Genomic DNA, 25,761 nt, shown 5'->3' with positions numbered 1-25,761 from the left:
CTTTAAAACCAAGTGCCACAGGGCCAAGGAAGGAACCTTCTTAAAGTTCAAGGAGTTACTCTAGCACTGAAGGTTTCCTGAGGAAAAGTAACCACCATGCCTTCCACTGGTGGGCTTGAACAAGAAGCAGGAGAGAAAGTGAGGACAGGCAGACAGAAGCAACAGAAAGTTTAGCGCAGAAGTTGAGAAAGGGCCTGGCCAATTCCAATTTCTAAGGCCTTCAATAAACAGAAGAAGAGATGCCAATATTGGTTTACTAAGTTATGGTATGTTTTAGATATTTAAAGTTAATTAATAAAGCTGCATGTGAACATATCTCTAATCTGTCAAGGCATATCTCATTTTGAAATAACATTAAGAGCTAGGCGCGGTGGCTCACGCCTGTAATCCCAGCACTTTGGCAGGCCGAGGCGGCGGATCATGAGGTCAGGAGTTCAAGACCAACCTGGCCAACATGGTGAAACCCCGTCTCTAACAAAGATACATAAAAATTAGCCGGACGTGGTGGCGTGCCTGTAATCCCAGCTACTCGGGAGGCTGAGGCAGGAGAATCGCTTGAACCCGGGGGTGGGGAGGTTGCAGTGAGCTGAGATCGCACCATTGCACTCCAGCCTGGGTGACAGGGTGAGACTCTGTCTCAATAAAAAAAAAGAAATAACATTAGGAGTCTAATTTGAATCTTCGTGAATATGAAGCACAAGCTAAATAGTCCTACTATTCACTACTCCGTCCCCAGGTGCCTACCCAGAAGACCTCAACAGAATGAGGGTAAAAGCTTAGAAAAACGGGCTGAAGAGAACAAAAAGAGAAGTACTGAGAGGAAGACACAGAAACAAAGTAGAAAAAAAAAGGAGAGAGAGGAAGCTGGAAGACCTGGAGCACCGCTCATCGTGGTCTCAGATGCACCAGGTAGCAGTGTATGGTCACCTTCCACTCACCTAGCCCTAAGGGGTATCTATGATGCTTTGTTGCTTAGTGGGAGAAATCCGCAACCATCCATTAGGAACCCGCTGCAACCCCTCGAGTTCAAGCGATTCTCCTGCCTCAGCCTCCCGAGTAGCTGGGATTACAGGCGCGTGCCACCACGTCAGGCTAATTTTTTTGTATCTTTATTTGAGACGGGGTTTCACCATGTTGGCCAGGTTGGTCTCGAACTCCTGACCTCATGATCCGCCGGCCTCGGCCTCCCGAAGTGCTGGGATTACAGGCGTGAGCCACCGCGCCCAGCTCTTAATGTTATTTCAAAAGGAGATATGCCATTAGGTGCTCACTGAGGACTGACTGTGCTGGGGACTGAGGAACGGGAGCCAAGATAAAAATAAAGATTGTCTCTGTCTGCATAGAAAATGAAATGTATTTTTTGCACTCTCTGGACAGCAAACAAGGAGATAAATAGGTCTCGAAAGAGAAAGGGTTCGCTTACTACAAGGACGTTCAATAATAGTTGTCAACCCTGACGGAATAACCTCAGTGGCAAGTAGCCTGCTAAATCATATTAGTGCTTGAAATTCAGGTAAGTACTTGGAAGCTGATTTTTCGTATACACGAATATGACCACATTCCACCTGTCCAGGAACTTTCCAGGTACTAAGGAAGCCAGCAAGGAGATCACACGACCTTGAGGCTCCTGTAAGTGGGTGCCAAGAGGAAAGTATCACCTAAGCCGAATCGTAAGGGAGTCAGCTTCTTGAAGAAAGATACCAACGATGCCTCAAAAAGAGGACTCTCGACCGACAGGGGAGAGGAGGTGAAAGTGCAGGTCACCGAGGAACTGTCCGGCCACGCCTTTTCTTTTAGGTATAACCTTTCTTCATTTTTCAACCATTTGCGACGGTAACTTTGAAAATAAGCCTAATTTCCGTAGGAATCTTTGGTGATTGACACTTCCGAGGCACCCCACAACACGGTCGCCAGAAGTCTGGTTTTTGCAATTTTAATCAAAGTCCCCTAACAAAGTGCCTTGAAACGCGACTTCATCTGTGCCAATACATTATAAATTCATATAAAAGTCGAGGTCTGTAAAGGGAAGGAGTGGACGGCTTCGGTGTAGTGAGCTCAGCTGTGGTGAGCTCGGGGTCAAACGAGGGTTTCTCCGAGGCCAGCGCCCCCCAGCTGCGCAGGCGCGGGCGCCCCCGGGTCAGGGCTCTCCGCAGTCGCGCGGGTCCGGAAGCGCGGCGGGGGCCCGAGGAGCGCACGCGTGCGCAGGGGAAGACCGAGTGCCAGGGGCTGAACCGCAGGGAAGGGGGCGCGGCGCACGCAGTATGGCGCCCAACATCTACAAGGTTCGCCAGCGGATCAGTCGACTCGGCCAGGTGCGGCCTGAGGAGAAGCCTCCCTGTCCCCGCCCCGGCCCGCCCCTCGCTCCCCAGCCGCCCCACTCCGTTTCCGCCCCAGCGTCTCAGCCGGCGGCTCAACCGCCGCCGCTCCGCCCCGCCCCGCCCCACGGCCGCCCGGGCCCGCCTCCTAGCCCGGCCAGCGCGCCAGCCCCGCCTGCGCTTCCTCGCCACCGGGCTGCTGTGGTTTCGTCGGTCCCCTCCTCCGCCCCGTCGTCCTGACTCTCTCTCTCTCCTTCCCTCAGAGGATGTCCGGCTTCCAGATCAACCTCAACCCGCTCAAGGAGCCACTCGGCTTCATCAAGGTCCTCGAGTGGGTGAGTGCAGCCCGCGCCGGCCAGCCCGCTGCCGCTCGGCGCGGCGCCCTAGGCAGGGAGACGGGGACCTGCGAGCCGGGACGCAGCCCTGCCGCGCGGGCTTTGAGGCCGCCGCCCCGGGACTGGGAGTGGACGGCTGGGAGGGCAGGGAGGCCGCGGCCTGGGCCGCGCGGGGCGGAGACGCCGCAGCGGGCATCGAATCACGAGCTCCTCGGCCTCCTGGCTCCCAGGGGAGCCACCCTCCCATACCGGAGCTCCCCTCTGGGTGCCCCCGTGCAGTGGGAGTTCAAATTTCCCCTTGGCTCCACTGCCTCCCGCAGAGGAAGGGAAAACTTCCTGCTGCGGTCTAACCGAAACCCGGCGGCCGGCGTCGCGCTCTGCGGAGAGGCTCAGCGGATACGTCCCTGCCGGGTGCCCACTCGAGGTCCAGCTCCCTGGGAAGCCGATTTTGTCTTGTAGACGTGATTTGGCGAGCATTTCGTTCTTAATTTGTTTTTAAGATGGGCTCCGAGTTAAAAATAGTAAAAAAATAAACTGTGGGCCAGGGAAACGAAAGAAAGGCCTTTTAACAAAACGCGTCGAGTCAGATCGGTTCACTTAATAACACGTTAGGAATGGACATCGAGTTTGTTTTGGGTATTTCCAAGCAACATCCTGTTTAGAAAGTCAGCTTTTAGTCCTTTCCTGAGAACACTGACAATCATTAACATCAAAGAACACTTATTAATTCGACCTTGGCAATGATCAGTCACTTGGAGGAGTTGGTGAATATACCAGGCACTGCGGGCTTCCTTCAAACTTCGTGGCCCACTACGTATTTCTGCAGGCAAGTTGTGTTTATAGACAGCAGCATTTACATCCGTAGCTTTTTCGCCCTTTTCCTTAATGATAGAGTGGTGAAGAAGAATAAGAACTTTCAATTTCCTGTTCTAAATAACCTACCGAGGATGTTTTTAAAAGCAGCATAGAAACTCAGTTTCTCTGATGGGTACCTAATGTGATTTCCTACGTGGACCATTGTAACCGCCCAAGGGGTTAGGCGGTTTCACCATTCACTGAACATTTTGTGTGTTTTCTGAAAACTGAAGTAGTGCTGACTTCACACAAATGACTACTCTAAAGACGCATAAATAAATATACTTGATTTTTTTAAACCTAAGTCCAGATTTAAGTATAAAGAAAACCATGATTAAAGCATTTAAAAATTGCAAGAGGAAAATCTCATTAATGAGGCTAATCAAATATAAACGTTAAGAAAGTCTTATATCTAGATTTAATCTCATTGAGGATTATAATTAAATGTATAACTAATAATTTAGATTTCCACTTAAATGAAGAGGCACCTGTTTATATCTGTGCTTGTATTATTTGTCAAGTTTTTAAACAACTGTAGGCTTAGCTTTTTCCTTCATATTTCAAGCACTAGTGATAAGTTCATTCGTGTTTTGATGTATTTTGAAAAATACCCCTTTTTAAGCATCTTACAGAAATACTACTTTCAGTTTGAACAGCTTGTTATTACACAGGAGAGCCTTTTATGAAAAGACTACACATTGTTAATGGTGTGGTAAATATTTGACTATTTTATACCAGATCTGTACCAAACACTAGCATACCAACATGAATAGAACAGGGTCTTTTTCTCATGATCTATTAAGGATGAAGGACATAAAAAATACGAAAATGCCATATAATAAACTGTAATAAAGGTGTATGCAAAGAATAGTAGAAGAAATGAGGGAGGGAGCATTTGCTTGGAGGAACTAGGGAGGACTTCATAGCCGAAAGAACACTTGAAGGATGGGTACTGGTTCACTTGGGGAGTGGCTTTCTAGGCAGAAGGAATCTTATGTTCAGTGGAAGGAAATATTGAAGCAGCATAACCCTGTATGAGAACTTAAAAGTAATTGGGGGTTAGCTGGAATATATGCTGGGTTAGAGGGTATGGTTTGAGATTGTTCTGAAAAGATTTCAAAGAGGTTGGCTGCTTCTAGGGTTAATCTTTGGGAATCTGAGCCCTTTCCTTAGGAAAATGCATATGTGCAGGGTACAGAATATTGGAGTGTTTATTCCACTCAAGCCCAGAATCCCTGCCATAGGGGATGGGAACTTACTTAAAGGCTTTAAACAAGTCAATAATACGACTAATTTTAGGCACTCATAATTCCTCAATCAACCGATTTCTCTTCCTCCAATTCTGACCTTTCCAATCCATCCCTCTAACTGCCGACAAAATGAAAATTTCTAAAAGGATGGATTGGAAAGGTCAGAATTGGAGGAAGGGAAATCTGTTGATTGAGGAATTATGAGGGCCTAAATTAGTTTCAGTAGGACTTGAAGGGGTTTACAAAAGGGGGTTACAAATTAGAATATATATGGAAGGTAACAAAGAGGGAGGACCCTAAGATGACTGCTGTCTTTCTGACTTGGTTGCCATTAGCGTATTCAAGGCATGTCATTAAGAGGAGGAGGAGCAGATTTTTGTGGAAGGCCAAAGGTTTCGGATGTATTGAGTTTGTGGTCTCTTTAGATCTTTTGGAGATATCCTATAGGATACAGTTGTATATACGGATCTAGAATTTAAAATATGAGTTTGGGCTGCAGATATAGCAGATATCTGCCTGCAAAGGAGAGAAGGAATGGTTAGGAAAATTGAGGGAAATAATGTCTTGGCATCACTATTAGAATTTCAAGAAGAGTACCCCAAAACATTAGGTGCAATAGAATGGTTAAATAAAATAAGGACTAGTTGATGGCTTTAGCAAGAGCAGTTTCAGTAAAATCAAAAAGCCAGATTTTAGTAGGCTGAGTGAATGTGTGGTAAGAAAGTGAAGACAGCATAAACCGCTGTTTGACTGTGAAGATGGGAGAAATTTGGTGGTTACAAAAAAAAAAGCCACTAGTTCAGCTTACAACTCAGTTGCTTAAATGCATTCTCTGGAGACAACCCTTGTATCTGGTATGCAACAAAAGTCTTTATTTGCATTTCCCATTTTATCATACTGACAAGAGAACTCAAGGGTCAAGGTTTAATAAAGTTTTTACTGCTTCATCAGACATTCTTAAGTAAAACTGGTGGGGTTTTTTTGTTCATTTTTGTTTTTTGTTTTTTAACTGCAAGTATGTGGCAGTGAAATAGAGTTTGGTATTCTTCCTGATTCTTACTAAACCCGACAGTTTTCCCCACCAGTTTATCTACTTCATCAGACAAATGTCAACACAGTGTAAAAGGCAAATAATGTGTTAGTATTGTTAGGAAAATGTTTTACCTTCATGAACTCCTGAAAGAGCCTTGGGAGCTTTCAGGGGTCCACAGACCACACACTGAGAATTGATGAGGTAAACATCACTGGGGACCAGAAACAGAACAGAAAATATGGCAGGGAGAAAGACTATTCCCAAATTTGGTAATTATTAATAAATCTGGAGAAAGCTCAACCAACTGTCTGGATTTATGACTTAAAAGAGCTGAGTACTTAAAAGTGTAGAAATAAAGAGATAAATATAGCCACTCAAGACCTGGACCAATCTACTTGCAGGCTTAAGGTCTGGATTTGTGATAACGTGTATGTTCACTTGTGTTGGTGGTTTGGGGGTCCCATCATAAGGTGTGGTGTTTGTGGACTAGGGGACTCAGAAGGCCAAGCGGAAATGACCATGACCATAAAGCCGCTAGACAGGGATAGAAGCAGGAGGGGACAATCAAGTTGAGCCTATATCAAATATGCTAAAACACATGAAGAAAACTAATTTTTACTTAAGAACTCAAATTATGTCAGTGGCTACAAATGCTGTCAGTTTTCCACAAAGTGACAGGCTTACTTCAAGACAGCCAGCCAGATCAACAATCAGGATATTGATTCACTCCAGAAGACATGAAAATAGTAGAGCAATTAGAAAATGATTTTTATTTTTAAAAATATAAATTATATTTTAAATTTTTAAAAATATAGTCTCTGTCTTGTCCAGGCTGGAGTGCAGTGGTATGGTCTCGGCTCAGTGCAACCTCGCCTTCCAGCTTCCAGAGATTCTTCTGCCTTAGTCTCCCGAGTAGCTGGAATTACAGGCGCTCGCCACTACACCCGGCTAAGTTTTGTATTTTTAGTAGAGACGGAGTTTCACCGTGCTGGCCAGCCTGGACTCTAACTCCTGACCTCAAGGGATCCACCCGCCTCGGCCTCCCCAAGTGCTGGGATTATAGGTGTGAGCCACCGCGCCTGGCTGATAAATGACTTTTAAATAAATGTACTTAGGTTCCTCGGAGATTTAAGGTGACATAAAGGTGTTTCCAACATACAATGATTAGGAGTTAGCAAAAAACTTCTAGCTATTTCAGCAGGAACTCTAGAGTTTACTTCTCATAATCCAATTTTTTTTTTTTTTTTGGAGACGGAGTCTTGCTCTGTCACCCAGGCTGGAGTGCAGTGGCATGATCTCAGCTCACTGCAGCCTCCATCTCCCAGGTTCAAGTGATTCTCCTGCCTCAGCCTCCCAAGTAGCTGGTACTACAGGCGTGCGCCACCTTGCCCAGCTAATTTTTGTATTTTTAGTAGAGACAGGGTTTCACCTGGTTTCACCAGGCTGGTCTCAAACTCCTGACCTCAGGTAGTCCGTCCGCCCTGGCCTCCCAAAGTGCTGGGATTACAGGCGTGAGCCACCGCACCTGGCCATAATCCAAATTTTTAAGGATTCTGGAATTATCTTGACAGGCTATTTAGAATTTTCTACTATTGTACATTAGAAGCAAAGGGAGATAGAGTGAAACTGAAGCACTTTGTAACTGACTTTATTGCCCAGTGGGAATAAACTGAAATATCACCATCAAAAACTACTTTTTTTAAATGAATAACTTTAGTAAACATTTCAGACTTTGACTTATAAAAATCATACCTTGGCTCTAGGCATCTAATCTTTTGATTGTAAAGGCAAACGTGCTATAATATTTCATTTTAAGTACCTAATGATCATTTGACTTAAAACCAGCATACATTTGTTTTGCATGTAAACACTCATACATAATATACTTTTGTATCTATTTTTGAAGATTTCAGTGATCACTTTGATAAACTAAACCTTGGACAGAAAGAAATTTAAGTAGATGATTTCAGATTAATGATGAAATTAAATAGCAATGAGGATCCTGCAACTAGAGACGTGTAAACAACACTCATAAACCAGGTGAATACTAGTATTCTCCAGTAGAATCCTCAGAATGAGCATGGTCTAGCAATAGAAGTTAAGTCTCCAAACTTTTTTTAAATTTTATTTATTTATTTTTTGAGACAGGGTCTCACTCTGTCACCCAGGCTGGAGTGCAGTGGCATGATCCCAATTAATTACAGCCTTGACTTCCCCAGGCTCAAGCTTTTCTCTCACTTCAGCCTCCTAGGTAGCTGGGACTACAGGTACACACCACCACACCCAGCTACTTTTATAATTTTTTATAGAGACAGAGTCCCACCATGTCACCCAGGCCAGTGTCGAACTCCTGGGCTCAAATGATCCTTGGCCTCCCAAATGCTGAGATGAACCACTGCACCCAGCCTCCAGAGTCTTTTTTTTATTTTTTATTTTTTTTGAGACGGAGTCTTACTCTGTCGCCCAGGCTGGAGTGCAGTGGCGTGATCTCAGCTCACTGCAACTTCTGCCTCCCAAGTTCAAGCAATTCTCCTGCTTCAGCCTCCCAAGTAGCTGGAATTACAGGTGCCCACCACCACACCCAGCTAATTTTTTTTGGTAATTTTAGTAGAGACGGGGTTTCACCATGTTGGCCAGGCTGGTCTCAAACACCTAACCTCAGGTGATCCACCCGGCTCGGTCTCCCAAAGTGCTGGGATTATAGGCGTGAGCCACCGTGCCCAGCCTCCAGAGTCTTTTTTATCATGAACTCCTATTAGTGCAAAATATTAGTGCAAAATTTTATGGACAGAGCCACAATATGCATCTACAACTTAAGATGTATGTTTTACTATGTCAGTTAGTATCTTAAGGTATATTATATACTCAGTGCAAATTTTGTTTATATTTTTAAATCCTTGTTTCAGATACTGTTCTGATAATTTTTTATTGTTTTGCCACCTTCTTGTGATCTGATTAAATAGTCCGTTTTTACCCTGTAATATGGCTGATGATTATAATCATAGAGTAGTATGAATGCTTCCATTTTCTCTTTTATACATGAGTGTGTGTGTTACCAATCTACAGTTTCTTTGAAGACATTTTAAAGCCACAGGTCAATTTTGTGAAGGTTGATTTGGTTAAAACTAGACAATTTATTCCATAAATCCAGCCCACTCACATTGTAATGCATGAACACTAAAAGTGAAAGAATAGATGAGGTTATCACTGTCTGTCCTTCCATGTATGAGATTCCTCTTAACCTTCAGGATACCCAGCATGCTGTACTGACATGTGACCTTCTGATGTGCATGCCCAGCATGGGTTTCAGTGGTATATTAATTGCAATATAGCTTCAATTCCTTATTTAAGTCTGAAAGTAGATCTAAATAGAAGTTTACATATTTTCTTCTGGTACTCCAGTCTACTTTGGAGACTAGTGCTCCAGAAAACTAGGCTGTAATATTCACCCTGAGGTTACAATTCTCTGAATAAGATCTGCCATGGTGGTCATCTAGTATGGGTCTGGTCGGCAGAGAGGTAAGTGGGACTGTTTCTCTGGATACTTGAGGCTGTATGTGAACATGTAACTTTTCTGACCAAACAGAAACTTGCTGTCACCCTGCCCCTGGATTCTTACTAGTTACTCTGCAGATAGAATTCCATGTCAGTAGTTTCAGTCATTCTTCATGGGGTAGGAGTATATGGGAAAATAAGTTTCAAAAGTGGCCAGAAAATATAAATCAGAACACCAGTACTCTTTCATTTTAGACTAGGGTTAGAAACTGAAATGGTAATAGGAACCACCCTCTAAAGCAAATGAGTGAAGCAAGATGTTTGGAAGAAAAACAATAGTATGTCATTGATTACTTACTGGCAACTAACACACATCCTGAGGGCTGTTAAGACAATGGAGAAGCGGATAACCTGGAAAGCACATACTCTGCCATAAGTGACATCTGTCACTCAGTTCTCTCTGATTCGTTGCTTTATGAGAATGTGGGTCTGATGTTGCCATTCTTCAGCTTTCCCATACACACTCAGGAAAAGCAGGAAATCCAAATTTTTATGTGTAATACCCTGATATTAAAACAATGACAACAAATTCACATTTTTTTGTAATACTGGAAAGGCCACACAAATATATTTGCAGGTCAGGTTTTACCAACAGGCTGCCAGTATATAACTTCCAGTCTAGATCAAAATAGCAGTAGAATATAGGGAGAAGTGAGATAGTTGGATATTTTGCCCTCATAATTTTGTACTTTGTTTAATATAAAATATGTGCTTTTGTCCCTTCTTTCTCTAAGATAAAGACCAGAATTGCTGTCATGATATTTATCTATCTTTATAACAAAAAGCTTTTAAAATGATAATTATGTAAGATTCAAAATATGGTTTTATTTATAAGTTATTGGAAATTATTTGTTCCTTAATTAAGTAGTTATTTAGTGAGCATCTGCTATGTGCCAGGTTTTCTGCTAGTCACTGAAAATCCTAAACAAAAGCAGGTGCAAAGACGTGACAGTCTGGCAAACGAGCAGTAGAAGTGATAGTCTTGAAAGCAACAAGCTGTAGTGCAGTATGCCATTTATTTGCTACTTGTTATATTAGGAAATTCATTTTTCCATTTAATTTTTTAGTTTAATTTAATTTTATTTTTAAGACAGGGTCTTACTGTGTTGCCCAAGCTGGTATTGAACTTATGGGCTTAAACGATCCTCCTGCCATGGCCTCCCAAAGTGCTGGAATTACAGGCATAAGCCACTGCACCTGGCCCCATTTTATTTTTTGTAAAGCAAGTTACACAAGAAAGATGCCTATAGTAGAGTTCATATATAATAGAGTTAATGTCTATGATAGCTCAAGAGAAGAATCGTGAGTTCTACCACAAGGAATTGGGTAGGGCCTTAAAAGATGAGCTAATTAGAGACGGGGCATTCCCAGAAGAAGCATATACATTTAAGACATAAATACATGGTATGTTTCAGGAACAGTAAGCAGTATAATGTGACAGAATCATACAGTACCTGGCAGTGAATACACTGCAGATAAATCTGTCTAGAAAGATAAAGTTGACGATCAATTAACCATGCTTTTTATACCAAATTAAGAAGTTTCAGCATTTTTTGTTTAATTTAGGTTGAAAAACAATTGAGGAAATTCCTTTAAATGGGAAGGACGTGATCAGATTATTTCAGATCAGTGTGACATCATTCTAAACTAGCTTTGTCCAGTACAAAAAAATACAATGGGAATCAAAAATGCAAACCACATAGTAATTTTCAGTGTTCTGTTAACCACACTAAAATAAGAGGAAACAGGTGAAATTAATTTTAACAATATATTTTACTTAACCCAGTCTATCCAGATTATTGCTTGAACAAGTCATCAATATAAAAATTAATGAAGTATTTTACATCTTTTTCATAGTAAATCTTCAAAATCTGGTGTGTATTTTGCAGTTGGAGTATATATCAATTTAGATGAGTGACATGTAAAGTGTTCAAGACTCACAAGTAGCATTACTGGGTACTGCAGCTGTAGTGCCCACATTATAGAAGATGAGTATTAATTGGAATGAAATTGGAAATGAGAGGAAGAGTCTGCTGGGTTAGTCCCAGTGAAAAATGGTGAGAGCCTGAACAAAAATAGTGGCAGGTGTAATGTAGGCAGGTAAACAGAGCTTTTTAAAAAATGGTTTTATAGTCCAGGTAGTCATATGCAACATGGTTTTTGTTTTGTTTTTGTTTTAACTCAGCATTGGATTTCTGTGATTCATCTGTGTTGATGTAGGCAGTTGTAATTCTTACATCTTTTTTGCCATATAACTTCCCATTGTAAGAATATACTATGGTATTTTATCCATTTCCCTGTTGCTTTTCCCCTCCCCATTTTTTATGAACATTCTTATATGTCTCTTAGTATGTGTGAGCAAGGGTTTCTCTTAGATCTATATACTAGTAAATCCTTTGTGACATTATGTTTATTATAAATATGTTCACCTAATTGGTAGCTTGTTTTACATTCAACAGCTGACTTGATTAAAATTTTTTTTCTGTAGTTGAATTTAACAATCTTTTATGGTTCTTTTTTACAAAAAAAAATCTTAAACTCTTCCTTTTCATGTGGTCACAGGTTTTCTTTTATATTGTCTTTACATTTTTTAAAGACTTTACTTTTGTGTGCAGTTCATCTGGACCATTTACTGAACAGCTCTTCCTTGTATTAGTTATCTATTGCTGTATAACAAATTATGCCGAGCTTAGCAGTTTAAAACAAAGGTCCGTTGACTTTTATTAAGTGAGATAATAAATCTCACCCATTCTTCTGTGGGTCAGGAATCTGGGAGCAGCTTAGCTATGTGGTTTGGGCATAGGGTCTCCCATAAGGTTGCAGTCAAGCTGTTGGCTGGGGTTGCTGTTATCTCAAGGCCTCCAGCTCATTCTCATGACTGCTGGCAAACCTCAGAGGATCCCCTTCCAAGCTCAGTCATGTGGTTACTGGCAGTCCTCAATTCCACACCATGTGAGTTTCTAAAAGTTGCCTGAGTATCCTCCCAACATGGCCGCTGGCTTCCCCCAGAGAATCAGAAAGTTCAAGAGAGTGAGAAAGGAAGACAGAAATTGCAATCTTTGGCCCGGTGTGGTGGCTTAAGCCTGTAATCCCAGCACTTTGGGAGGCCAAGGCGGGTGAATCACTGGAGGTCAGGAGTTTGAGACTGGCCTCACCAACATGGTGAAACCCCGTCTCTACTGAAAATACAAAAATTAGCTGGGCATGGTGGCGGGCACCTGTAATTACCCCTGCTACTCAGGAGGCTGAGGAAGGAGAATTCCTTGAACCTGGGAGATGGAGGTTGCAGTGAGCTGAGATTGCACCATTGCACTCCAGCCTGGGTGACAGAGCGAGACTGTGTCTCAAAAAAAAAAAAAAAAAAAGTTGCAGTCTTTTTATAACTGAGTCTCAGAAAAGACATCCCGTTTCTTCTACAGTACCACATTCTATTCTGTAGAAGCAAGTCACTATATTTAGTTCACACTCAAGGGAAGGGAAATCAAGCTCCATCTCTTGATGGGAGTTGTATCAAAGAGTTTGTAGGCATATCTTTAAAACCACCACATTCCTTTCCTCCATGATCTACAAATCAACTGTTAGATACAATTTGTCTTATACACACTAGTCTATTCCTGGCCTTTTTATTCTGCTCCATTGGTTCAATTTGTGTATCTCATTTCTTTTTTTTTTTTTTAATTTAAACGTGGGTATATGCCCAGGACTCACTTTCCTGACTCACTATCTGGCCTTTTCACTCTGTGTATTCATGCATATTTATTCTGAGAGGGTATTGGTTCTTCTACCTTTACCTTTTTTTTTTAACATAAAACTATTTAGTACAAATAATGAAAAATGACTTCATGACACATTTTCCAAGGAAAGTTACTTTTACATATTTTGAAATCCTGTAAAGACCTCTTAACAGTTAAGACCCCAAACTATGTGCTGGACATTACCACAGACTGTTCCTATCTGTAACCAGATTCTTTTCATGTATCTCTTCTTTGTGGGGGTGATGGGAAAAAACAAACCCTTGACAATTACTATAACGTGGATTATGGCCTACAAGATTCAAGGCCCTGGAATAATCCATGGGAGGCATTATGTCAAGTGTTCAACAGTGAAGGTTTGATATCAAATCTGCATTGAATTTTATCTACTACCAGTTGCTGAGTATGTGTGACCTTGAACAAAACCAAGCCCCTGACCTCTTCAAGTTTCTATTCTAGGGAAAGACAGACAAATTAAGTACTGTGTCAAGCAGTGGTAATTAGAACGGAGGAGAAATAGAGTAGAGGGAATAGGTAGTGTGGGGTAGGAGTGCTGTTATTTGATATAGTGTGGTGAGGGGAAGGTCTCTCTGAGAAGGTCATACTGGAACAGGAAGCTATGGAAGTGAGGGAGTGAAGCATGTATTCCAGGCAGAGGAAATAGCCAGTGCAAAGGTCCTGAAGGAAGAGTTTATCCAGTGTCATTAAAGGTATTGCATGGAAAGCAGTTTGTGTATACAGATTAGGTAAAGGAAAAAGTAGCAACATGAGGTCAGAAATACAAGGGAAGAAAGGATCTTGCAGGCCTTTATATGAACTTTGGTTTTTATTCATAGAGAGCTCAAAAGCCATTGGAGGGTTTTCAGCAAAGAATAACATTTTCTGCCTTACCTTTTTAAAAGATTGTCTTGACTGTTGTATTGATAACAGACTGAAGCTGGGGCAAGGGCAGAAGCAGATCATTTAGAAGGCTGTTAGTGCAAAATTCAGGCAAGAGGTGATGGTAGTTCAGATCAGGAGGCAGTACAAGTGGTCAGATTGCAAATGTGTTTTGACAATAGAGCCATCGCCACTTGCTGAAAGATTGAGCTCTTGGACTTAAACAGCGCATCTGGAATTTTTTACTTACTTGTGTTGTTTTGTAGAAAATTCACAAGTACAAAAATAAAAAGGAATTATTTTTTATCTTCCTTTGAGAGGTGACCAGTGTTAAAATTTTGATGCATAACCTTTCTAGTTTTTGTTGTTTAAATATACTTTATATGTAATGAACACTTTCTATGTTGTTAATCTCCAACATTCTATGTTGTTAATTTCCAACAGCTATATAATGTTTCATTGCATGAATGAATGAATGGGTGAATTATAGTTTGATTCCCTGTCAACATTTAAGTTGCTTCCAGGTTTTTGGTGTTTTAGATTGTATTTGAGAGAACATCATTCATTTTTTTTAAGCATATACATGATTAGGAAAATAAGTTTCCAACAACTTTTTGAGACCTGGAAATATCCACAAGGGAGGCTTAACAGGCTCATGAAATAGTATCTCTTCTCTGCTTACAATCTCTTGGCTTTACAAATTACTGGTAACTTGCATTCCAAATAAAAATACCTCCAATTCACCCCTTTTGATTTTGATACTAATAAAAGAGTCTCTCTCTATATTTTATACTAATACTTAGTGGATACACTCAAGTATGAGCAAATGAATTGTCATATGGGCTGGTACATTAATTTCTATATTATACTCCAGGGAAAATAAAATCACATTTGTCAAGGTTTGCAAATGAATGTTTTAATGTCTTTCACCATCTTAGTTTGTGTTTAAGAATTTCTAGAATGTAGCCAGGCATGGTGGCACACTCCTTAGTCCCAGCTACTTGGGAGGATCACTTGAGAGTTCAGGGCTGCAGTAAGCTATGATTGTGCCACTACACTTGAGTCTGTACAACAGAGTGAGACTCATCTCTTTAAAAAAGTGTAGTGGGGACCTGGGCACAGTGACTCACACCTGTAATCCCAGCATTTTGGGAGGCCAAGATGGGAGGATTGCTTGAGTTCAGGAGTTCAAGCCCAACCTGGGCAACATAGCGAGGCCTTGTCTCTACTAAAATTCAAAAAAAAATTAGCCAGGTGTGCTCATGCACACCTGTGATCCAGCTGCTTGGGGGACTGAGGTGGGAGGATCGCTTGAGCCTGGGAGGCCAAGGCTGCAGTGAGCCCTGATCGTGCCAGTGTACCCCAGCCTGGATGACAGAAACCCTGTCTCAAAAAAAGAATTTCTAAACTGTTAGTGAGCCAATTTTTAATAATCAGTATGCTTACAGTTTTAGTGACCCTTGTTTGGGGTGTAGTAATGCTTATCTTTTTTTTGTTTTGTCTTTTTTCATCTTACTTTGTGCAGATTGCTTCTATCTTTGCTTTTGCCACCTGTGGAGGTTTTAAGGGCCAAACAGAAATTCAAGTGAATTGTCCTACCACAATTACTGAGAATAAAACTGTTACAGCTACTTTTGGTTATCCATTCAGGTGAGTTATACTTATTTTAATGGTTTCACAACTCTTTTTACTTTCACAGTGAGTCATTAAGATTTCCAGCAATTTATTGATTGTGGGGTGTAGAAAATTTTAGATTGGATGCTCATTTGTAAGTGATCATTACCTCCCAAACTGTGGTACACAGACCCATGCCTGTCTAAAAACATCTCCTGGTCTGTGACAAAATAGTACAGAAAGTGAGAGTAAGCGTTCAGAAACTTTTATAACAATATGATGTTGCCTTGATAATTTTATTCTAACAGAGGATTGGAAATGTAAAAATAAAGCAAACTAGAGATTGTTCTATCACCTTAGTATAAGAAGCCCTAATGTAGAAGGAAACATAACTTAGAAAAATCCAGATTCTCAGTGTTTTTTGCAATTACTGAATATTAATGCCTTTATATAGTTTTAAGACATATGTATATAAAGAAAAGAGATTCCATATTTCATTCATTAGCATAAAGCCACACTTCTTACTCTTAAAGTAAAATGAATATTTCATCTGTGAAATCTTGTTTGACATCAGTATCCATTGAAAAGTTTATTGAATATGTCCTATGTTTAAGCCAGGGTGGGAATCTTCTTTCACTTACTAACTTTACTTACTTGACCCAAGACTCAATTTTTTGGTCCAGTAATTGGAAGTATTATCTTGTAAGGCTATTTTGATGATTAAATAAAATCCCCATATTAAAGATAAGTCAGATAATAAGTGGTTAGTAATCATCAAAGCGTCTCTATCTTGTATCCTTTCTCCTAGACACTTCTCACATAAAGCACTGTTACAGCATCTTTAGTGACAAGTTTTTTACAATTTATGGTTGGGAAAAATGAAAGGCAATATTTATTGTTAGCAACTATTGATCCAGGGTTAAAAATGTGAATCATTTTTGTAATTGGCTCTCTTGGGGCTAGTCACACATACTCTGCCACACAGAATGAAATATGATGTCTCAAAGTATAAACCATTTGGTATCATCTTTCCTACCTAATTGTTTACTGCAGGAAGATAGTATCTGGGTATGAAAGTATTTAATTCAGTCTATATTCAATGTATCATAAACTAATACCAGGTATAACTTACATACATTTATTATGAAAATTTGTTTACTTAAATATAATATTTGAATTTTACTTTTTCCCCAAAGGAATATTTTTAATATATTTGGGAAGTATTTTTTGAAGTGTCATTCATTGTTTTGCTTAAATGTTTCTGTCTCTGTTGGGAAAGTCCAATAATTCATACATTTATTTTAATAGGTTGAATGAGGCATCATTTCAGCCACCTCCAGGTGTAAACATATGTGATGTAAATTGGAAAGATTACGTTCTCATAGGCGATTACTCTTCTTCTGCACAATTCTATGTTACCTTTGCAGTCTTTGTGTTCCTGTACTGCATTGCTGCCCTTCTGCTTTATGTTGGCTACACGAGTCTGTATCTGGATAGTCGTAAACTTCCTATGATTGTAAGTAATCACTTTATTTTTTTAATACAAAAATAATTTGTATAAGCTAAATATAGATTTTCTTATACTGGAAATAAAAATTCTTGGTGTAAGCCAGTTCAGCATATTTTAGCCTGTGTTTGCCACGGGTTGAGCTTTCTCCCATTAAGTTTAACTCAATTTTTTTAGCCTATTTGCACTATAAGGAAAGTTTGTTTCTTTTTTAAATCTATTTTAACTTGGAAAAAGCTCAGATATGTAATAAAGCACATCAGGTTACAAATAGCAAAAAAATTAAGTCGAAATTCTTTTAATTTGAAGAATTACTTATCACAACATAGTCTCATAACTCTTTCTGCTTCTTACTTTTTTTCTTCCTCTAAAGGCCCACTTTATACTTCTACAAAACTTACTGAGCTTAATTATATCATGGGTTCGCAAACTGTGTCCCAGAGGTCACTGTCTTATTTTTTATTTTTACTTCTTTATTTATGTATTTACTTTTTGAGACAAGGTCTGGCTCTGTTGCCCAGGCAGGAGTGCAGTAGCACCATCTTGGCTTGCTGCAGCCTCAACCTCCTGGGCTCAAATGATCCTCCTGAGTAGCTGGGACTATAGGCACAGGCCACCATACTCAGTTACTTTTTATGTATTTTTGTAAAGACAAAGTTTTACCATGTTGCCCAGGCTGGTCTCAAACTCCTGGGCTCAAGTGATCTGCCTGCCTCGGCCTCCCAAAGTGCTGGGGGTTATAGGTGTGGCCACGAGCCTGGCCTTGTTTTTTTAAATAAAGTTTTTTTTTGGAACTCAGCCATACACAATCATTTATTTACACATTGCCTGTGGCTGTTTTCACACTGCAGTGGTAAAGTTGAGTAGTTGTAACAGAGATAAAAAATATTTGCTATTTGGCCCTTTTCAAAAGAAGTTTGTTGATTCCTAGTCTATGTCCTTAAACTCCTTAATTTAAAATAAGACCCAGATAATTCTTATACTCAGCATTAGTGGCAATCATGAACTAATTTTGAATCTTTGAGGTATCAACAAAGGACTTAGATTTGAAGTCCTGATACTTTTGGCTTCAGAGCCTACTGAGCTAGAAATACTGTCTGAGATTTAGTTAGTAGAATCTGCCCTGGATTATTGGTGGCACATCCAGAGATAAATCATGGTTTTAAGCTACACCTCCACTATAAAAGAGTAACTACAAAGTCAGTTATTCGTGACTTGAAGGGAAAACAGAGGTGTTTTTTATGTGTGATACTGGTCATTCATATGTATGAGAAAACACATCTGCTAATTATTTGTGAAGTTACTTTAAAGGGAAGGCTATTTAAATATGAAGGATTATTAAATAAGATTACAAGTTTTATTTACTTATTTATTTTTAATTTTGCTGCTGGATCATAAGAATGGAAATGGTAAGTAATACAACAGTCTTTTATCATTCAGATTTATTCTGTTTCTTATATCATAGGAGACATAAGAAAACTAGAGGTTTTCATAAAATACTTCTCGGTTAAAAAGATAAGACGTCAACTGTTTTAATTTGCAGTGCTTATCTAACATACGTGTTAGGAATCTATGTCTTCTGCAGACTTTTCAAATCTTATTTAAAAGGGAACTAGAATAATCTTATAGATAATTATATTTTGTTAAAATTCTTTATAATTAGAAGCTATTTCTTGCCATTTTGTCATCCCAACAAATTTTTTTACTAAATCTATCAATGTGCCCTTTATTTCTCATATTTTGTCTAGTAAACTGTTAAAAATACTACACTTTTTAAAGCAGCATTCAGATCTATTTTTGTAGGTGGTTTTTGTCTGATAAAACTATAAAACTGACCTAGTTGCATCATTCAGAAAAGTAAAAAGTAATTTTCCACCTCAGAATGACCAATTAGTGGTCATATAAAGAGATAATCCAAAATTGGTTCCTTAAGTAGGTTTTTATTGTTACATAATGGGTGCTTCTTGTCTATAAAAGTCTAGCTTCTGAATTTAATTTTCAGTTCTATTTTTAATTTAACCATAAAAATATTAAAAGATTTTCTTTGAGAGACTGAGTGCAGTGGGTCATGCCTGTAATCCCAGCACTTTGGGAGGCCGAGGTAGCTGGATCACTCCAGGAGGTCAGGAGTTCGAGACCAGCCTGGCCAATATGGTGAAACCCCATCTCTGCTAAAAATACAAAAATTAGGTGGACATAGTGGTGGGCACCTGTAATCCCAGCTACCTGGGAGGCTGAGGCAGGAGAATTGCTTGAACCCAGAAGGTGGAGATTACAGTGAGCCAAGATCACACCACTGTATTCCAGCCTAGGTGACAGAGCAAGACTCCATCTTGGGGGGGAAGAAGCGGTTTTTTTTTTTTGAGATACCCAAAATTTAAGATATAGCCAAAAATAACATTAATTTTTAGGTAGTATTAATGAGGACAAGCCCTTTTAGCAATATTCTCAATTCTGTGCTAAGGTGTTTCTAGGAGTATTTCAGTTATGAAAATTTAAATCTACTTCAATTATCTTTTGAAGTAAATATAGCACTTTTTTTGTTAAGTAGGAGGAGTTTAAGGTTTCAAGGCAGTGTGGAAAATTGAGAATACCAGAAAATGAATCCAAACAAAATTAGGGTATCCCAAATTCTAAAAATCTATGAATCATATTGCGAATTGTTGGGAGGAGTAGAGCTTCCCTAGGCAGCTGCAGGTTGTGCATTGCAGAGCTCCAGGTGGCACCATTCGCTTAGAGTGCAGTGTGACTAGAGTCCTGAGTAGAGCAAATACTATCTGAAGGGACCAGAATTCCCCCCACGTTCCTTCAACCTAGGTTACTTTGTACATCATTTTCAGAAAAGTTCCTGCTTTTGAAATATAAGAATGTCATGCCTCAAGCCATCAAAGTGGATTTAAGAGCATAACCAGGAAAAAAAAAAAAAAAAAGACTTTGGAGGGAAGAAAATACCTGAAAATTAGGAGGATTTGATATATATTGATCAAAGTTGTGAACTTTTCCATAAAGAGAAATTATTTAACATGCGATATAACCTCATGTTACTCATCAGTTTTCCAAAAAACACTGTATTTCTAGCAAGTGTTTAGAAAATGTCTACCTGCAGCAGAATGTATAGCAGATGTACAGCAGTAAAAAGGGGAGTACTTCCACAGTGCAGAAAATATAAGCTATATTTCTAGCCTTTTCTCTTTGATCTAGGTTTTTTAAAAGGACAAGTAGCAGCAGAGAGCTCAGATACAAAATGCATGTACTTCATGTTTGTGTAATTAGTAATTATTTTTGGTTCTCTAATCCTAAGTATTCATTCAGTGTTGTCTTGACCAAGTGGGCAAGCTATATAGCATAGCTTCTATATCTCATAAGAGGTCACTGGTATTTATCCTAAATATTAGGTTAGTACAAAAATAATTGTGGTTTTTATCATTAAATAGCAAAAACTGCTATAACTTTTGCATCAACCTAATAAATGACTAAAAGGTGGCTGGCAAAATAATTAAAAACTAATTGGGTTTATTTTAAAAACAAAATGCTTCTGTGATAAGCTCCAAAACCCATTCTGAGTTTAGCAAGATTTTTGCTGCAGATGTATAAGAGCTCCTATCCTTGAGTGTATGCATATGTTTAGCATATATAGCATCCAAAAGGTACAAATTTTGTATTATTCCTACCCTGGTCATTAATTTGAAGGAAGATCAAACAAGATTGGACTTATGATCTAAAATATTAAAACCACCCATTAGAACCATTTATTCTAAAATATTAAAACCGTCCCATTCTTTGTAATAAATAGCAAAGGATTTAGTACAGAGTTAATACTGATAAGGTGTCTTGGGAGATTTTTGTTGTTGCCTTTTTCTTAATGAGCATTCTTAAGATTTGTGATTAGGAAATTTAAAAGAGATACCATTCTGTTGTGTGCTTTTCACCATTTTATTATCCGTCTCATGGAGAATTCGGTTTAACTAAAGTTAGAGTTTTGCAGAAGAAGGATAAGGGAGTTGAGAGTATATGCAAGGGATGATAACGAAGGCCTTTAGAATAGAAATTGATTAAAATAAGTGAGGACATTAGTGAAGTGGTGAGACAGTAAGAAAGCAGTAGGATCAGATTGTAGGTCTTGGTGTGGTCAAAGGAGTTTTAGGATTGGGGTGCCAGAGAGAGTGAGTGGAAAGAGGTGTTATGAGAAAATGGGATGATCAAAACAGAGTATGGAAGGATACAGTTATTGGTGATGACAAGGTCTAAGGTATGATCCTGGGAGTAAGTGACTGAGGTGAGGTTATGTTGAAGGCTGTATAAAACTTTGGTTTCTAGTGTGAAAATCTTAGACTTCTGAGGAGATGACTGAGTCATATTTACTGTTGTAACTCAGGCACTGTGCTTGTAACACTAACAGCAATGTTTACTATGCTGACTTTTTTAATAAAGTATATCATGAAGGCCATTTCTCAGTACCATAAGGTTGAATATAATCTCAGTTCCTTCATGGATTTGAAATTTAGTATTAAAATTAATTGTTCATTATTAACTCTTACTGATTTTTGCTTTAGGACTTTGTTGTTACACTTGTTGCCACTTTTTTGTGGTTGGTGAGCACTTCAGCCTGGGCTAAAGCTCTGACAGATATTAAAATAGCTACCGGTCACAATATTGTTAATGAACTTTCGCCTTGTAAGAAGAAAGCAGTAATGTGTTACTTTGGCTCTGTGACCAGTATGGGATCCCTAAATGTATCTGTGGTATGTATGCATTATTTATAATTTTTTTTATTTCATGTATTTGTTTAAAGTACTAGTAATTCAGGAAAGCAATAGCTTTCAGTAAATCTCTGGATGGTTTTTATTTTTACTCAGCTACCTGAATTCTAGTAACAATATAGTGTTTAGTGAAGAAAAGTTTGTTTAAAAAAAGTATCATCTGTAACCAAGATCATTATTTTATTCATCTCTGAGACTTTCTTTCATCTAGTCAGATTTATATCTGGGAAGATTAATTTCTTTTTTTTTTTTTTTTGAGATGGAGTTTCGCTATGTTGCTCAGGCTGAAGTGCAGTGGCATGATCTCAGCACACTGCAACCTCCACCTCCTGGGCTCAAGTGATTCTCCTACCTCAGCCTCCCAAGTAGCTGGGATTACAGGCATGTGCCACCACTCCCGGCTAATTCTTTTGTATCTTCAGTAGAGACAGGGTTTCACCATGTTGGCCAGGCTGGTCTCAAACTCCTGACCTCAAGTGATCTGCCTGCTTCAGCCTCTCAAAGTGCTGGGATTACTGGCGTGAGCCACCACACCCAGCCAGGAAGATTAATTGCTTTGAGGTTGACTCATTGGGATGGGAAGTAAAGTTGTGTGACTCCTCTTTTTTTGTGGCTACAACTGTTGGATTGGAGTAGAAGAGATGGTAGGAGGGGGTGATAAGAAGTAAATGGGAAAAGTTACACGAGCAGTTGATAATCATTCTAAATAGAAAAGTGAAAGTATTTGGAAGAATAACTAAATCTCTAGCCATGATTTTATATGTTACAGATTTAGAGATTTAGCCTTATTTCATTGGGAATAAGTCATTATATAACCACATTTTGTACATTGAAATGTAGTCTTCCTTCTTTATTTCTCATTGTGTGTAGTAGTAAACTTTAAGTGAAATAATGGCGTACTGCCTAAAAATGTTAAATATTTAAAGAAAAAGTGAGATTTTTAAGTAGGGCATGAATTTTTATAAGTAGGTATTTGATTTTCATATTTATTTTTCTCTTTCATAGATAGTTGGCTTTCTGAATATGATACTTTGGGGAGGAAATGCTTGGTTTGTGTACAAGGAGACCAGCCTACACAGTCCATCAAACACGTCTGTCCCTCATAGCCAAGGAGGTATTCCACCTCCTACTGGAATATAATTAAAGGGAGAAATACACTGTATGAAGTATATGTTGATACCATGACATGTTGCCAACATCTTGAGAAGCATTATTTGTTTCTAATAAAAGTAATGGCTTTGTCAATATATTGGTGGGTTTAGAACTTTGCTGCTTTTTTACGTAAAGCCTGTGCCTTTCCTAGAAAGTTAAGATGTAAATGTATTCTCACATGTAAATTTAAAAGTTCAGGGGTCTATTATGAAATGATACACATTTTTAAGTGAACCATAATTTTTTTCACTAAGCTGTTTGCCTTCCAAAGTGTTTACACCTTAAGCCTTAACATGTATCTTCATTCAGAAAGCAGTTATATTGTCATACCATAGTAGGAAGAAAAATCATTTGGAATATACACTACTGTAAGTTTGTACAGATCATATACCTACGACCTGTCTTTGCCTAAAGAGCCTTGATTACATAAATATGTAGGAAAAAACATACTGAGTTCAAAATTTATATCTAACATTGTTTATGTTATGATTTTATTTTAATTGCAAAGACTAGGTGTATATTTTTTTCTGTTTTTCTAAATAACCCATGGTACTTAATAAGTGTACTAAAATTGTGGTGGGAGCAGGGATTTGGAAATTTCTGATAGATGTGTAGTTAATTTAGTAATTCTGTTTCATGAGATATGATCTGTTATGCTAGTGGTTTAATAGGCTTGCTATGTAAGTAGAACATGGCTCAACTAGATATCTTTATATGTATGGGCATTACTCTTAGTGATATTTGTTTCCTGTCCTTTGTTGCTCATGCTGTTTAAGTGCAGGTGAGACCCAGCCTCTTTGTAAGTAGAGTAAAATAATCCACCGTTTTTTGCAGACCCTAGTCACAGCGTTAAAAAAATTAAGATTGCTTTCCGTGTTTGAAATTTACCATTGAGAGTAAATGAAGTTGCTATTTTGAGTTTCGCATTGATATTGTGAAAATAAATGCAATTTGGATTTCATGTTTCTTAATATTCATTCTTGTTTCACAAATGAATGATTAAGGAATTATGCATCATAAAGGAACCTAAGTGAGGTATATGATGAGTGTATTGTCTTTGCACACACATATAGGTATATTCTGAATACAAGCTTATTCACATTTTGCTTCCTAATCTTTTCGTTGTACAGGTATTCAGGTTTCTTATTCTTAAAACATGATTGTTTATATGTGAAGCACATCTTGCTATTGCCTTATTTTTGATGCTTTTATTCATGATGAGAATTGTCAATATAAGAATGTATATCTTTTTTGCAACCAATTTAATAAAGGAGTTGAAAGAAAGAGTGCACTGATTGTTAATATTACAAAGAAACCTTCATCTTAAAGGTACTGAGCAATGCAAAACAGAACTGATTTTCGAAGCAGGAAATAGAATCACAGTTTTAATGTTTGGCAAGGTATAAAACAGAAATGCTTTGGAGACTCTGGTTCTATCCTTTTTTCTTCCGACCTCATTTAGAAAATACTTATTTGTAACTCTCAGATTAAGTTTTCCTGATACACCCTTTCTCATTAATTGTCTAATTAACTAGCAAAGATTCCTGATTAAGAGTGTGTGCTCTGCAACCAAACTGCCTAGATTTGAATCTTGTCTACGCCACTTACTAGCTATTTAACTGTAGGCAAATTGCCCTCTGTGTGCCTCAGTTTGCTTATGTGGAAATTGGAAATAAAGTAAGTAGTTCCCTCCTGTTTACTGGGGATATGTTTCAAGACCCCTTGGGATGCCTGAAACCAAGTGTAGTACCAAGCCCTATATGAACTGTCTTTTTTCCTATCCATACATACATCTATAATAAAGTTTATCAATTAGGCACAGTAAGAGATTAACAAGGACTAATAATGAAGTGGCACAATTAAAACCATACTGTAGTAAAAGTTATGTGAATATGGTCTCTCAAAATATCTTATTGTACCGTACTATGGGGAACTGAAACTAAGAATAGTTAAACCACTTTCCTGATCTCAGTGTGTTTATGATTTAAAAGTGAGTTAATAAATGTAAAGCCCTTAGAACAGTGTTCCGCATTTAGTAGGCACTCTATAAATGTTAGCTACGATTACCAACTTTTGATAGCATCTGATACAGAGATTGTTAAACTAGGAATTCATGGGGCTGGAGCCGTTAGGGTGGTGGTTTTGGACAAAGGAAGGATTGGCGTCAGGCTTTCAAGCTTCTCCCTTTACAATCCTTAAAGAGTTCTGGATCTTTTGGTGTGTTTTATTTTTCTGTTGGTTGACATTCATAAGGTTAATGAGATCAAAATTTAAAACTTAAAAGTATTGAGATTAGAGTAGATTTTAAACGGAGTTCTATTGCCTTTTCACTTTCTGCTTTTGAATCAACATTACAAGTTTAACCCATTTATAGGATAATTTCCAGGAGAGAAGTAATAAAAGCTTTACTTCTTTACTTACTAGGTGTTAGGTTGTAGAGAATTATTTATAAAAAGATGGGCATTACTAATGTTTTTGTGAACAGAGTTCACTTGAATAGATGTTTAACCTACTGTAAATGTTAAAGGCAATATCGCTTATGTTTCACATTTAAAATTTTTTCATATAGTATTTCAGATTAATAGGTAAGTATACAAAATAATATTTAACAAATGCTTTATTTGCATCAGATGTTTGTTGAGACAGGGTCTTACTCTGTCACCCAAGCTAGAATGCAGTGGTGCCATCTCAGCTCCCTGTTAACCTCCACCTGCCAGGCTCCAGTGATCCTTCCACCTTGGCCTTCTCAGTATC

The 25,761-nt window shown here is 38.7% G+C and overlaps 1 protein-coding gene across 3 annotated transcripts; it reads left to right on the top strand.

Moving 5' to 3' along the window:
- The first annotated feature begins 2,189 nt into the window (after positions 1-2,189).
- SYPL1 (synaptophysin like 1) lies at positions 2,190-24,298 on the top strand. Of its 3 annotated transcripts, XM_058425771.1 has the most exons (7): positions 2,190-2,312; positions 2,579-2,650; positions 3,399-3,476; positions 15,500-15,624; positions 16,897-17,104; positions 21,649-21,837; positions 22,861-24,298. In XM_058425771.1, exons 1-7 carry the CDS (start codon positions 2,262-2,264, stop codon positions 22,993-22,995), a joined length of 858 nt encoding a protein of 285 aa, XP_058281754.1. In that variant the 5' UTR covers positions 2,190-2,261; the 3' UTR covers positions 22,996-24,298. The 3 variants fall into 3 exon arrangements, with proteins under 3 accessions (XP_058281754.1, XP_032617240.1, XP_058281756.1); XM_032761349.2 differs by lacking the exon at positions 3,399-3,476; XM_058425773.1 differs by lacking the exons at positions 3,399-3,476; positions 22,861-24,298 and adding an exon at positions 22,115-22,213.
- Positions 24,299-25,761: the final 1,463 nt, after the last annotated feature.

This window comes from Hylobates moloch, unplaced genomic scaffold (genome assembly GCF_009828535.3).
Source record: "Hylobates moloch isolate HMO894 unplaced genomic scaffold, HMol_V3 SCAFFOLD_1, whole genome shotgun sequence".
Taxonomy (NCBI): domain Eukaryota; kingdom Metazoa; phylum Chordata; class Mammalia; order Primates; family Hylobatidae; genus Hylobates; species Hylobates moloch.
Note: the sequence above shows the minus strand (reverse complement) of the source record. Positions and strands in the feature narration are given on the sequence as shown.

Excerpts from the sequence above, each read along its gene's own strand:
- SYPL1 (XM_058425771.1), top strand. The coding sequence starts at position 2,262 with ATGGCGCCCAACATCTACAAGGTTCGCCAGCGGATCAGTCGACTCGGC. Across the intron at positions 15,625-16,896 it reads ACTTTTGGTTATCCATTCAG|GTTGAATGAGGCATCATTTC; the intron begins GTGAGTTATACT and ends TTATTTTAATAG. Across the intron at positions 21,838-22,860 it reads GATCCCTAAATGTATCTGTG|ATAGTTGGCTTTCTGAATAT; the intron begins GTATGTATGCAT and ends TCTCTTTCATAG.